Source organism: Eupeodes corollae, chromosome 3 (genome assembly GCF_945859685.1).
Source record: "Eupeodes corollae chromosome 3, idEupCoro1.1, whole genome shotgun sequence".
Taxonomy (NCBI): Eukaryota; Metazoa; Arthropoda; class Insecta; order Diptera; family Syrphidae; genus Eupeodes; species Eupeodes corollae.
Window position 1 is genome coordinate 52,260,290 of NC_079149.1, and position 15,191 is coordinate 52,275,480.

General features: G+C 30.9%; 1 protein-coding gene across 5 annotated transcripts in view; it reads left to right on the top strand.

The window, feature by feature from the left end:
• Positions 1-15,191, top strand: part of LOC129952461 (rap guanine nucleotide exchange factor 4) — a 225,633-nt gene that overhangs the window by 127,825 nt on the left and 82,617 nt on the right. The window contains exon 1 of one of the 5 annotated variants that reach the window (XM_056065050.1): positions 7,561-7,707. The exons of the other annotated variants lie outside the window; for them this stretch is intronic. Within the exon in view, the coding sequence (XP_055921025.1) occupies positions 7,645-7,707 (63 nt within the window). The 5' untranslated portion in view covers positions 7,561-7,644. Of the gene's footprint in view, positions 1-7,560; positions 7,708-15,191 lie in introns of those variants that run through there. 5 annotated transcript variants of the gene reach the window in all.

The window sequence follows — 15,191 nt, forward strand, 5'->3', positions numbered from 1 at the left end:
GAGGGCTTTTTAAACATTAGCTAATTCAAAAATGATGAAAGGATACTCTTAGCTAATTTCTCAAATTTTTAGACTTGCTCTCTTATTTATAAGTTCAATACTGTCCTGAAAACCCCAATAATATTTTTTTTTCGAGAAATTCATTAATCTCTGCAAGAGACAGGGACACAACGAAAAACAAGTTGTAATCCTTCCCATTTCTATTTCTAGCGCTCAAAAAGTTATAACTAGCACTAAAATGTTTCCACAAAATTAAAGTATTATTTTCACTCAAATAGCCCGCACTTACGAGTACCTTATACCTACTTTATTTCAAAAAGCTTTACCAAAAGAGGACACCTAGATAAGAAATGACTTGCGTTTCTATTACACGTAAATGGTTGGTAATAGCAATTTGCCAACAAGTGAGGTGAAAAAAGAAAACTTTTTCCAACGAGTATCAAACGATGAAAACAAACCAACAACAACAACTAAAAAGCTGGCCTACTTTAAAAAATAAAGGAAGATGATAGTGCGAAGCTGGAGAGATAAGGCTACGTTAAAGGATATTTTTCCTCATTAATTTTATTATTTCGTAAAAGTTTGTGGTTTGATGTACATTTATTTATACCTACAGATATACTTTACTTGCTTTTGGAAGAAAAGGACATTGTGTAATATCGTTTAAGTGGAAAAGTTCTTAAAGATCGTTGTCATACGGTGGTGTTTTTTAAACTAAAAACAAGATTAGATAGGTACGTTTTTTGTTTTTTTTTTCATAATTTAAGTTGATATGGTAGATACTCCCTGTTTTGAGATTGAAAGGTGCTTTTTTTCCTCACAGAAAGTTAAACTAATTTTAATAAAGCTTGAATGAAAAATTAATTTATTTTTGATAATTTTTGAAAGATTTAAACTTACTGCAATCATCTGAAAATAGTGTAAATTTAGCAGAGAAACAAATCAAAAAGGCATAGAAATTTTAAAGTATGTATATTTTCTTATAATTTTTAGATGAAGGACAAAAAGCATCGTAAATCATTTCTAATGAAATGGAACTAATAGTGTCTTGTTTTCAAACAAAGAATTATGCTTTGAATGCATTTTCAATAAAATTTAATTCTGATTTAAAATCATAATTAATAACTCTTAACATCTTTCGAATTTTAAATCCAAAGGCGGTTTTAAGAAAATTGAAAATGAAAAAATAACATTATGTATAAATTATGACCCTTGAAATAAAAGTGAAATGATTTATTGAATTGTTGATTTTCTTTTAGTTAAAATTAAAAACATAAAATTATCATAATGGAGAAAGAAAAGCAAATAAAAAAGTTAGTTAAAAACTTCTTAAAAGTAAAAATATGAAGGCCCGTTTGTGCTTAAGCTAATGATAAATGTTTTTCCAATCGGGTCTCAGCAAATTCACAAATTTATTTAATTCTCTCAATTAAGTTTCATTTTTTAAATGGAATGAAATAGAAAAAATATTTCTCACGAAACTCGTTCAAATTCAAAAAACACGATCCGCTTAAACATCAAACACTTGAAAGAGAATTTGTGTGTAAATTAATTTATCAATTTGACTAATTTGATTAAGCTCAATATGTGAAACATTTGAAAAAAAACAACATTTCTATATTTATTTTATGATAATTTCCAAATCAACACAAACAAAGGCCTACATACGAAAACTATGTGTGAGAATAAATTACAAAAAATAAAAGAAATCTAGATTGCATGTTAGTCCCTAGTTATTCATTTTTAAAAGAGAATAATATTTGATTAGTTGATAACGTTTTAGTTTTTGATTTATTATTTACGTTTTCCCATGATATGTTGTATATTAATTGAATTTAAATATTTTTTGAATAGTTAAAGACCATATACCATTTGTTACCACTCTAAACTGTGTTTGATTAATGAACATTGAAAACTGTTCACAACAATTTTAATTGCATTTTTAATTAAATTATTAAAATCAGTTCATATTCTAAAAAGTATTATTTTAAATCATGTTTGTTCAATTTTTTGCTTCTAATATTTAATACCTTAATAAATTGTAGATTATAAAGAAATATGCGATGATAAAGGTTTAATTTTCTATAGCCACATTAAGATTTTTAAAATGCAATAAGAACCTAGTGCATATTTCACGCCAATGTTTCTTTTTAAACAATTTTTTAGATAGATAGTTTCTATATTTTAAGATATAAATTATTAACAAATGTTTTCTTTAAGAATATGGACATAGCAATTCTGACGTCTGCTTAATCGAAATTTCATAACAAAAACAGAATTTAAGTGTAAAGAAATTAAATAAAATAATAAACAATAGTTCAAAATAAGAAAATTATAGTTTGTTAAAGCATAAAGTGCGAATTCAACAATTTTGAGATGATTTTGAAATAAAAAATACATCAATTTTTACATGATTTCAAACACAAAATAATAATTAGGAAACTTTGGTTGAACCTTCAATTGCAATAACTGCTTGTAGATTTATGGAAAACTATGGCGGTAATTTAGAGCATGATTGCAGTATCTATAGACAGTCTCCATTAAGGATTTCAAATACAGCCGTTGAATCTCTTGGAGTAGAGGACACGATGCAAAGAAGTGTGTGATGTCTTCTAGTTCTCCGGTGTTACAAAGGCTACGGATTTGTGGAAGATCACTTGGATGCGGCATATAATTAAGATGCAGTATTTCGAGTTGTGCTCTAAATATGTATCTAATAGCCTCAGAAGAAAACTCGTCACTGCAATAATTAGTCTGTGATGTTATTTGGTGGTTGAGGTTTCTATAAACAATTCTTGATAATGTTGTTGAGGCTCTTAAAAGATGTTCACTGAATATATGTTTATCAGTTCTGGCGATCAGATCATTGAACATGGTGTGCCATTGATTTAAATTGGACTCCAAAAAGAATAGATTACTGCCGTTTGAAGAAACTATTTGCTTCCATTCCTTAAACAAGGAAGCATTTGTTTGCATAAGTCTTGTCATAATTAATTTGTGAAGGCTTCTTTCATCTCTCCTTATAACTTTCAATATATAGTCTGAGTTGGTTAGCATAATTGGGCGTTGAAGAAGGCAATCGGAACAAGCGTTTCAAGAAATACCTTTGCACGGATTCAAACTCCTCTAGTTGTAAATATCCAAAAACTTGGGTACCGTAGCGCATGAAGCAGTTCACATTTGCTTAAAAACACGATATTTGGATTGAAGATCGATTTTTTTGTTAGAGTAAAACTTAAGCCACATCAAGTTTAGAGCTACTTTGGCTTCGTTGCTTTTTTCTTGCACGTTTTTCAAAACATTAAGATTGTAAGACAGCAAAACTCCAAGATATTTGAAATAATAAACGACCTCAATAGGCGCGTTGTTTAAGGATCAGTTTTCTTCTGCAAGTCTTCTGCTCTAACGCGTTTCAAAAATCATTATTTTTGTCTTGTAAGTATTGTCGCAGGGACTCCAGGATTCACAAAATATTTTAAGTTTGTTAATTTGCAGCTGAAGGGTAGATGGGTTGTTTGCCAGTAAAACTAATTCGTCGGCTTAGATCAAAATTTTGATTTGTATACCGACAAAGAGTATTTCACCTGGAAGTACAACACAAACGTCATCAATAAGCAAGGCGAATAATATCGGGCTTAATATAAACCCTTGGGGGACAACTGATGTTGTTTCAAATCATTCAGAGAATTTAGTTCCGTCCCACACTGATGCAGTAGATGAGGCAAGAAAGTTGAAATAAAACATTAAGAATTTACGTGAAATTTCTAAGGATGACAATTTGTACATCAAAGTATTTTATTTACCTTTTCAAAGGCTGGCTTAAAATCCACAAAACAGGCATATAATTTATTTTTCTGCTCAATCAATCTCCTGGCAATACTCGTTAGAGCGAATATATGTATGTTCTTGCGTTGAGAAGAAACCTGACCGAAATCCTGCCTGGAATATGGTGAGTCGGTTGTTGTTCTCAATCCAATCCATCAACCTTTCTTAGCGAGTTCAGAATCGAGATTCCTTTATAGTTCTCTGGCTGATTGGTATATCTCTTTTCTTTGAAGATTGAGGATATAACTGCTTTGTTAAAATTGTTTGGAACAAAAGAATTTTCATAAAGTTTGTTGAAATATGCCAGAAGATGATTTTTAAACGGTTCCGTACTATTCTTGTAGAATTCCATTTATGTCAGGAGCGTTATTATTTTTCATTTTACTCAGAGTAGTTTCAAGCTCAGGTCGAATAATAGAATTATACAGTTCTTTTACCAAATGTGCGTACTATATTTGGATATTTTATTTTATTGAATATGGAAAATAATTTTTTCTGTGAAATAAAATAAGTTTGAAGCCAATAATTTTAATTCTTGAAAAGCTGTTTGAGTCGAAAGCAAACTTTTACCAAGTATTAGTATTATATTTTTTTTGAGGTTTCTATTTTTTTGTAAAAAATTGCCAATTCGATTTTCTCAAAATTTTATCAAACAATATTTCTTATAGGATAAAATTAGTTTGATGCAAATGTCTCAAAGTTTTGAAAAGATATTTGAGTCGAAAAACAATTGTTACCAACTCTTATACATTTTTTTAGGTTTTTATTTTTTGTAAGAAAACTGTCAATTCGTTTTTTTTTTTAAATTCTACCAGATGTAAAAAACGTAAATTTTCGCTGCTCAAAATTGGTTGGAGATAAAATCTTTTTTTATTCGTAAAATTTTCGAGGTGGCAATTTTTTTTCAGTTTTTTTGATTTTAAGAAAAACCGTTAATTTATTTTTTCGAAAAATATACTTATTTAGTATCGACTTACAATATATAATATAAAATTTAATTCAAGTTATTGGTTCGTAAGATATTAAGGTTAACCTACATTTTCACCTTTTTTAAACTGTTGTAAAAAAACCACCCACGCAATTTTCTTGAGAGCCCTTTCTACATTATTATCTGTATATAGTAATTTATTTGGAGTTGATATTTCAACTGATTTTTGAGCAATGGACGACGAAAAAAACGTCCCTAACGTATGGACGTACGAACGTGCGTACACACGCAAGCAACTACATCTTTCTAAAAACCTTATATTTCGACTCTAGGGACCTTGAAATGTCGAGAAATTTCAAAATTTTCAATTTGACTAACGGGAGGCTAAAACGAAGCCAGTTTTAGACCACACTTTTTGGCCATTTCTTTTTTTTCCATTTGGAATGCATACACCAAAGCAACTTCGGAAGACTGAGTATCTTATAATAAATCTGTAAGGGGTCAATTTATGGTGCTTTGGTCTAAGGGTTAAAAAAGTTGAAAATACGAAGCATGATACTTGAATATTATAAGTTCTAGCTCACATATATCTTTTTATTCATAAATGGAGATTGATTTTTGAACCAAAGTTTCTAAAAAATGTTCTATTACCAAATTTTATTATTTTTTGGAATTTTGTGACACAACATCACCACCAACATCACCAACATCACAACAAAATGTGGAATTTCTGTGGCAATGAAATGTAATTTTTTGCGTTTACACAATACTGTATCAATGGCAGCGATTGTTGCTCACAATGTCCCACTGATGAATGAAGAGCATAGAACCATTTATGACCAAATCATGTTCGCAGTTTCTCTTCTTTTCGTTTCTATATATATCGAAATTTCACTTTCACAAAACAAATTAATAATTTTCAATTTACATATTTGAATGCCCTTGAATTACAAAAAAGCAAGTAACGAATAGGTAATACGTATAATGACCATAAATCTTTCAATTTGTTTCTCTCATTAATATGTAAATTGGCAAATTTCTTTCGAGCTCACATTCGCTTTTTTGTAAGTTTGTATGGAAAGTCATTGTACTTTAACAATCACATATCACTCTGTCATTTATTCAATTTAATTTTGTTTTTTTGTGCAGTGAAAATGCTCATACTTACTCTTTAATCGCTATTGTTTTTGTAACGCTATCATATTCCCAACATAGTTGCTACCCATAACCATGCCCTCGCATCAGAAACAGAGTTGAACCCTATACAAGTTTCATGGTTTAGTAAATTTAATATTCACTTCGAGGTTCAGTAAAAACATCTCCCCATACTGTGCATAAGAGCCATTGGCCAAATGGATACGAATACACCAATAACAACCCTGATCCGAATGTAAAGCTTGAAAATGGATTTTGTGGTTTTGCCTTCGATAAAAACGCCTATACATACCAACTCGTATATGAAATCTTTTTACTCGTATAGAAGAACAGAGCATAAACTTATCGCATACAATTCCAATATCCAACAAACGCATTTCGCATTTCATATTGTTTAAACTCTGTTTTCTTGTTAGCCTCTCATGTGTAAAGAGCATAAAAGGGCAAACATAAAAGAATATTCGTATCTTCGACCGCCGCCGTGGCCGATAGTTTATACACAGCCAGCTCAGCACAAGCTACACCCTAAAACGGATCTACGCTTCGCCATACTCAAATACAAAAACTTCCATCAGCAAAGCCCCAGCCAGGCCCACAATGATGTAAGGTAAGGTTTACATTCTGTCATTGCAGTGCGCATACAACACTTTACAGTGATAAGCAACTGTAACAAAACATGGTAAGCCATTGTGTAGTAGCTGCACTCTTTCAAAAAGCCAAACAAAAAATAAGACCAATTCTTACCCTCACGTTCCCAACCAAAGCCATAATCATTTATGTGGCTTTGTGAAGGGTGTCACCATCATCAAGCTTGATGGCACACGAAGCATAAAACTTTTGTGTGAATGTGAAATTTCAGCTTCCGAAACGACGACACGACGACAGTCGACCCTAGAGAAGATTGGATAGGAACTTTGAGTATCCACAAACGAACACAAATCTATCCCCCCTCCTCTCCTCTGGGGAACTCCCAAAAGAAGACCCAGCCGAGTTGTTGATGCACCGCCACAAGCTGCCCCACTACCATGTTGCAGAGCGACTCTATAACTACACCAAGAGCTAATGTATCTATGTATCTTTTGCCGTGTGATTCTCTGACGGCGAAGTATCTTTTATGTTATTTTTTTGTTGTTGTTATTGTCTTGGATCTGTTCTGCCGCGTGTGTTCACAGTCGTCATCGTCATTGCCACCGCCACTGATTGTAAACATTAGACGGTTAGATCGCTTTTACCTTTCGAACGGGCTTGCAGCAAACGAACAAAAATATCGAATCGTCTGCGTCTGTCGCTGACGTTGAGGATGATGCATCTACGCGAGAAACTTCGTTAATTAGTTTTCTTGAGTCTTCTGGCTTCCTGCGATGAGTGTTTGTATCTGCGGGTGATCACGCTTTTTTTGTCAAATATTTTGACAGCAAATTGGTTCGTTTGTCAAAATAAGCATCTCAATCAATTTTAAGTGCGTAATTGAGTGTGTGTTGTGCTGTGCGTGGTTTAAGTGTGCAAATTTGGGGTTATGGGCAAACTTGTGCCAAACGAATTTGATTAAAAAAAGTTTTATATATTTTCAAATTTTCACCTCCGTTTGCTTTTGTTAAAAATGAATTCCCTGTTGTGCAATCGATAAATGAGGTGTTCAAAAAGTTTTATATCAATTACTGGAAAGATTTAATTTTTTCCAATTACAAGAAATACGTTTGGAAGTTTTTGCATTCCTTTTTTTTAATTTTTGCAAAATGTTACCACGGCGTCGAAGGGGATGGTACAATGTGGAAAAATCCATTCGGCAAAACATGAAGGTAAGTTTTATGGAAGTTTTTGTCTGGTTTGAGGGATGTTTATTTTGTGGTGTACATAGATTTGACTTCTTTTTTCCTAAATTAACTTTTCCATACTCGTGCTCTCGTTCTACAATTATTCGTAATTTGCAACACTGATTTCAAAAAGTTTATCATTGAAAATATATTTTGTGGAAAATTAAAAAAGTGCACAACATCTTGTTTTATACTCGTATTGGGGTTATTTAGCTTGTGGAATAGAAAAAAAAAAAACAAAACTTTGTGTGGAATTGTGTGAAAAAGTTTCTTTTAACAATCAAAGTGTTTTGTAGTAATGGGCTAAAACAGTTATGGAATACCGCACTGCATGTTTAGAACACTGGTTTACAAAATATTGTAAAATGAAAAGTTTTTGACCAAGTTTTGATGCAAATGTTTTGTATAGTTTACTTATATATGTATGTCTAAGTGACATCGGTCAGTTTCCAAGGAACTGCAAGCCCTGGGCAGTTTTGAGGTTTAATATTTGTTTAGTGTTTAAGGTTAATTTTTTTTTTATAAAACTGTCCCGACATTGTTCTCCAGCTTTTAAAGTAAAGAAAAACACATTGGGCAGTAATTTAATTATTGAAATATTACTTTTTTTAATTGTATGCTTATTTTAGATTTTTTAAGATGTTCTAAGCTTGGCATGAAAATAAAAAGTTTGTATTCAAAATGAACAAGGTTATCTCGTATCATCTTCTGTTTCAACAACTTAAGACATTTCTTTGAAAGTGTTACGTAAACAATGAGGCGAAAAAAATAGTATAGTAAAGTGTAAAGGATACTGAAGGCAATAACATGTACAATTGTACATGTACCTAATACTTGTTGTTGTTCAAAAAACCTATAGAAATCTTGATCAAAAATTTTCTTTATGTGCTGATAATGCATAAACAGAGTTCTCCACTAATAGGTTTCAATTTTAATTAATAAAGAGTCCCGATGCGACCCACACTGATAACTTCCCATCCCTTCTGTTGAATTGCCTTGCTCAAAAGGTTTGTAGGTTTTCGTGTTTTGATAAAAAAGTTGTCAGTTGAATTATTCTAAAAAAATTCAAAATATTTGCACATGATGAAATAGTGTATTTTGAAAATTTATTTTGGTTAACGGGGTTTATTCGAAAACCAATTTTTACAAATACAAATTGAATGAATTAAATTAATATGAAGCCAATGTTTTCTATTATTCACGAGATATCGAGAACTGAACATAAACTTGTACCAATTTTGCGTACCATTTTTTGTAGATTTTAACTTTGTATGAGAAGCTTTAATAAACAAAATTATGGAATGTTGAAAATATTATTTTTTTATAGAATTTAATTAATATGAAGCCTATATCTTACATTTTTGAAAAGATATTTGAGTCTTAAATCAATTTTTAAAAACGTTTATTAATTTTTTTTAGGATTTTATTTTTTTAAGGAAAAATGTCAATCCGATTTTTTTCAAAATTTTACTGAATGTTAAAAACAATATTTCTCATAAGATAAAATTGGTTTAAAGCCAATATCTCAAATTTTTGAAAATAAATTTAAGTCGAAAATCAAATGTTATCAGCTTTTGTTAATTTTTGTTTAGGATTTTAATTGTTTGTAAAAAATACTGCCAGTTCCATTTTCGAAAATATTTTTGATATTCAGTAGTTTTTTTTATAAAAATCCAACAGTCCGTTTTTTCATAAAAAAATAAAGTCTACAAGAAATAGTACGCACATTTTTTAAAAATTGATTCTCGGTTGTTGATATCTCTCAAATTTATTTCACTCATACAATTTGTAAATATTTAAGAAATGCTACCAAAACTGGTAAAAATTTGTTTTCGACTAAAAATCTGTTTAAAAAACTAGATCTTCAAGCTAAACTATTTCTTTATATGGAAAATATTTTTAGTAATTTAAATTTTTTTACAAATAATTCAACGGGAAACTTTTTAACCCAAAAAAACTACAAACTTTTAAGCAATACAAATCGACCGACGGATGGGTCTGGGTTATCAGTGTGGGTCGCATCCCAGCCTCTTTTTTTTGTAAGAAACTGTCAATTCTATTTTTCTCAAAATTTCACCAGATGTCAGAAACGTTATTTTTCGTTGAATACTATTATTTTGAAGATAAAATCAGTTTTGTATCACGTCTTTTATCTATTAGATTCCATAGAAAAAAATGTAAACAATTGTTTCGTTATTCGTTTTCCAGCCATAAAAATCATAAATCATATGTAGCTCTACAGCGCAATCTATTCACCCCAATAGTTACACAAGACACAAGTGATAGGATTTTTCAACAATCACTCGTGTATATTCCGAGACTTAAATACGATATTTCTTCTTATTAACGAAGCATTCGAGGTTAAAAATGGGTCATTCTTTATGACTGAAGATGTGGACAATTTATGCCAATTTTAAGGAACCAACAATTTAATTAAGTTATTTTGTTTACTGAACTTAAAGGTTTTGAGACCTAGGTCTCTAAGCAAATACAATAAAACGCTAAATGTGGAATGTCTTATTTCCATATCGGAGGCTTTCTTACTTGTTTTTAAGCTACACACACAGTTTGCTTTAGTTTTCGGAACAAGACTGTAAAAAATTAATATTAATAATTTCAATCTGTTTTTAAATCAATTATCATCTAATTTAATTAATAGCACAGTTTTATAATATCAAAAATGTCAAAAGATAGCAGCTTTTAAAGTGGTATCTGCCAAAAAAACTATCTATTTAAAATGAAGTCTCATACTGGAAAATTTAAATGGATTCAATAATATCATTATTCAAAAATAGTTGCTTTACTGGCTTTCCTGTCTTTTACTTTTTATTCAAATGTAATAAATCTTAAAAAAAAATGTAAAAATCCAAAAATTAACTTTGTTCAGTTACTCAGCAATACCGCTGTTTTTATAATTTTTAAAACTATTTAGGTAAGTTGAATATGCCAAAATATTTCCCAAAGAAAACTGATACATACTTTCTTGAACTAAATTGATTACGATATTTATTTTGGCTATTGGGATTTGCTATTGAAATGAACTGCTAATTAAATATGCCAATAAGCAAATAAATCTCTATATAATTTATTCCAGAATAATCAGTTATATAAACATAGTCCACACCAAACATTCCAAAGCCACATTTAAATAATTACAATTAGGTATTTTTCGAAAATTCCATTTCCATAATATTTGTATTAGCATATATGTACATATATTTAATCATTTGAGGAAGTAAACATTAAATCATCAAATCAATATAAAATTAAATAAAACCTTTAGCAAATGGAAATCAAAACCGTTCGCCTCAAAGTGAAAACTATTAACCACAACTTTATCTATGTTATACATGACGACAGGAAAATAGTTACACACATACAAATATGTAACTATTTAAAACCAATCCATTTATCACTTAACAAATAAAACTAATTTCAACCAGACAAAGTAAACAACAACAACGAAGCTCATAGGTATTAAACCTCAAAAATAAATCTCCCTTTGAATAATATCGATTAAATTTCATAGAAAATAGAAAATATAAATTCAATCTGTATCTGTAAAGTTGCCGTTTCTATTCCGGTAGACCGCTAGTTTGACTGATGAATATTCATGCTAGGGGCGGACAACAGCAACGACGACGAACGCATCGAATTACAAGGTCTTTGCCACCACAATCCCACAGTATCTATCTCAACACAGGTTGCTAGCTGCATCTTCGTGCATTCTTTTTTTTATTCTTTCAAGACTCTAGCTCGCTTCACTCTAAGAAAATGCTTCCGTTGCAATTCGACGACGAATTTCTAATCGGATCATTGTTGATATCAAAAGACATTCGATACATTAAATTAATTGAAAAGTTCATGTTGAATTTAATAATAGCGCACTCGGCTTCTTCTTCGTATACTTATATTAAAGTATCTCACAGCTTCAGCACAGATTGTCGCAGCAGCATCGCATCCATTGTGATGAGAATCAAAAGGAAAGTCGAATATTATTTCTGTTGTGACTGTGATTGTGATTGTTTGACAGAAATGGTAGAGGGTAGGTTTTGCGGTGCTGAACAAGATATAATATCATTCGAAAATAGAAGATTTATTGTAAATGAAATATCTCCCCATCCCTATCCACATCTTTATCGCATTGGTTTCAGTGTGAGGGAATCATTTTACGGGAAAATAAATAAAGAAAAGAAGGTAAATTGGAATTGGAAGATTATATTTGTAATGATTGGGAAGGAAGGGAGGTTTGGTGGATTTTAATCATCCTGTGTCGGTTAGGGATGATCCGATCCGTATTGTTACCGATTTAATACCAACATAAGGTTTAACCAATTGAGTGCGCTTAACAAGTCACAATACAACTACATAAAATTTTTATTTTAATTTGGTTTTAATAATTTTCTACGAATAAAGTTGTGCTCTGTAATCCTTGGAATTTTCTGATTTATTTGATTCTATAATTATAATTAGGTTATCTTTATTTCCTAATTAAATTTGTTTCCAATGAAAACCCAAAACATGTACGCCTATAAAATTCAAACCAATATAAAGTAAACTATTTAAAACATTAATTATTTATTTCTGTTTTTTGAAAATATTGTGTCAATCAGCGATGGTAAAGTTAATTATAAAATGTTGAAAACCATTAAATATTCCTTTTTTTTGTTTATGAACATAATCCATTCACGCTAATTTCAAAAAGCCAATTTGATAAACAAACAATTTGTAATTTATTTGCAATTAAAATTTAAGCTTTAGAAATAAATAAATAATCATCTAATTACTGGAAAACAAATCAAACACCAGAAGTACTATAATTATATGTAAATATGTGCACTTTTCAATTTTAAATTGAATTTTATCTTAATCCTAGAAAAATAAAACCAAAAATATTGATGTATGTAAATTAATTCCGTATGTCAATTTATGTTATAAATACTTACATTTTGAACGTTATTAAAATTTTCAATTAACAAAAAAACATGTTCTTAAATTAAAATTAAAATTGCATCCAACAACTCTAATATATGTACATATAGATCTGTATAAATAAAATAACTTTCAAATGATAAGTCTTGTAAGTTTAAACATTAAGTGTCACGCAATGGTACAATATAAACAATATTATTTCAGTGTCAAAAGTTGGGGACATACTTTTTTGAGTGACACATAAATCTCCAACCTCATGAACTTAGTGATTTGAAGGTTAGTTCTACATGTATTATTCCTACGAATCATTTTCATTACAAAATGACATATGTACATTGTAGAACATTACAATACCAATTTTATTTTATAATTGGGTCCTATGTGGGTTAAAGAGAATTTTTTTTATTTTTTTGTGTTTCCTCCGGAAAATTGTATTCCCATGATAAATTTTCTGTTTCGTTGAAGTGGAACATCATCTTCTCAGAATAAATTTCACCCACATAACGTTCAATCAATAATATAAAATGACAACCAAATTATAATCAAAAATTTCTTCATTCGTTAACGATATACCAATTAATTTGAAGCATCATAATAACAATCCGGATACGGGAAAGTTTTTAGAGGAAATTGAACTTGCAATTATAAGCCTCATTATTATGCTTTGACTTGGTAGGTATAAAGCTTACAAAGGTACATTTCTGTAATCAAAGGAACTCTATTGGTTTCGCGATTACATTTTCATTCGCAATCAAGGGAAATCTAGTGCGGAGAATATCCTTTGACTAAAAAGAACTAAGTTGATAATTGGTAACTTACACAGAAAAAGTTTCTTGCCATAAAACGTTTTTATAAAATTGTTAACCACATTGATTTTTTAAATTGCTTTAATTTTTCAATCAAGGAGAAATCGTATATTTTTACCAATAAATCTTTTAGGAAGGTGAAGTAGATTTGATGGTTTAATGTTTGAAAAAAAAGAGTTCAAAATGTTGTCCCCATAAAACTTGATTGCAAATTTTTGAAAAAATCATGAATGATAAAAAAACACACGAAATTCATTAAAAATGGCCAGCGAAAAACCTCACGTGTCGAATTTTTGTATTGTGTATTCTCCAACAACACCGCACATTCCAATAATTCAAATACCTTAATAATAAGACTGAAGGTAAAAAGGACTCCTAGTACTTTAAAAAAAAATTCTTTTAAAAAATTCATTAAAATTATTGAATTGTAATTTTTCGATGCTTATGGCTGTATTAGTAGAAGAAAACATTTCAAATCGCAGATACCAAAAAATAGGCTGAGATGCGACCAACACTGACAGCTTCCCATTACGTCTGCCGATTAGTTTTGCTAAACAAAATTTCAAACAAAAATTCAAAATAACCGACAATATTTTGTGTATGATGAAATAGTTTGATTTAAAAATCTGTTTTTGTTAAAGAGATTTATAGTCGAAACCCAATCTCCTTTTTTTTGCTTCTACTTTTTTATGAAAAAAACAGACTGTTGGATTTTATAAAAAATCTGAATTTCAAAAACAATATTTAGTGTGAGATAAAATTACTTTGAAGCCAATATTTTATGATTTTTGAAATGATATTTTACTTACTTACTTAAGATGGCGCTACAGCCCGGGGTGGACCAGGGCCTCAACCAACATGAGTCTCCAGCCAGCTCGGTCCCTAGCTAGCTCTCCAGTTTCGCAAGCCAAGTTGGTTGAGGTCTTCACCCAACTGCGTGCGCCACCTGAGTCACCTGTCTTCCTCTACTGCGCCGTCCCTCCGCATTTGATTCGAAGACCTTCCGGGCTGGAGCGTTGATGTCCATTCGATCTACATGACCTAGCCATCAAAGCCGTATGACTTAAATTCTACTTAATAGGTCAGTGTCGCTGTACAGCCCGTACAGTTCGTCATTATATTGTCCCCTCTATTCTCTTTCTATGCATACGGGACCAAAAATCACCCAAAGAATTTTTCTCTCGAAGCATGCTACTCGTAAGACGCTCTCATCTTTCTTTGGCAGGGCCCAGGCCTCAGCGATTTGTAAGAGTTATTCTTCGTTTCATTTCAGCGCTGGTGTCGTTTTCTGTGTTTATAACGGGGCCTAGGTAGACAAAGTCCTTAACTACTTCGAAGTTGTTTCCCTCATTGACCACTAACCCATCTTTCTCTCTTCCGTCGCAATGATCAAAAACGCTCTACTGACTTCACGCTTTGATCTTCCAATTATGTCAATATCATCTGCGTATCCGAATATTTGACCGTAGTGTGAATATTTGGTTGATAGTGGACTTTTCTGGTATGAAGTCACACTGATAAGGACATATTAGGTTGTTGACGAACGGCTTCAACACGTTCACATAATACGGAAGGAGGATCTTGTATGCTATGTTTAGGAGGCTGATGCTTCTGTAGTTGGCACAATTTAGAGGGTCTCCTTTTTTATGTATCGGGCAAACTATTCTGCGATTCCACTCATCGGACATGCTTTCTTCCGATCATATTTTGCAGATGAGTTGCTGCTTTAAA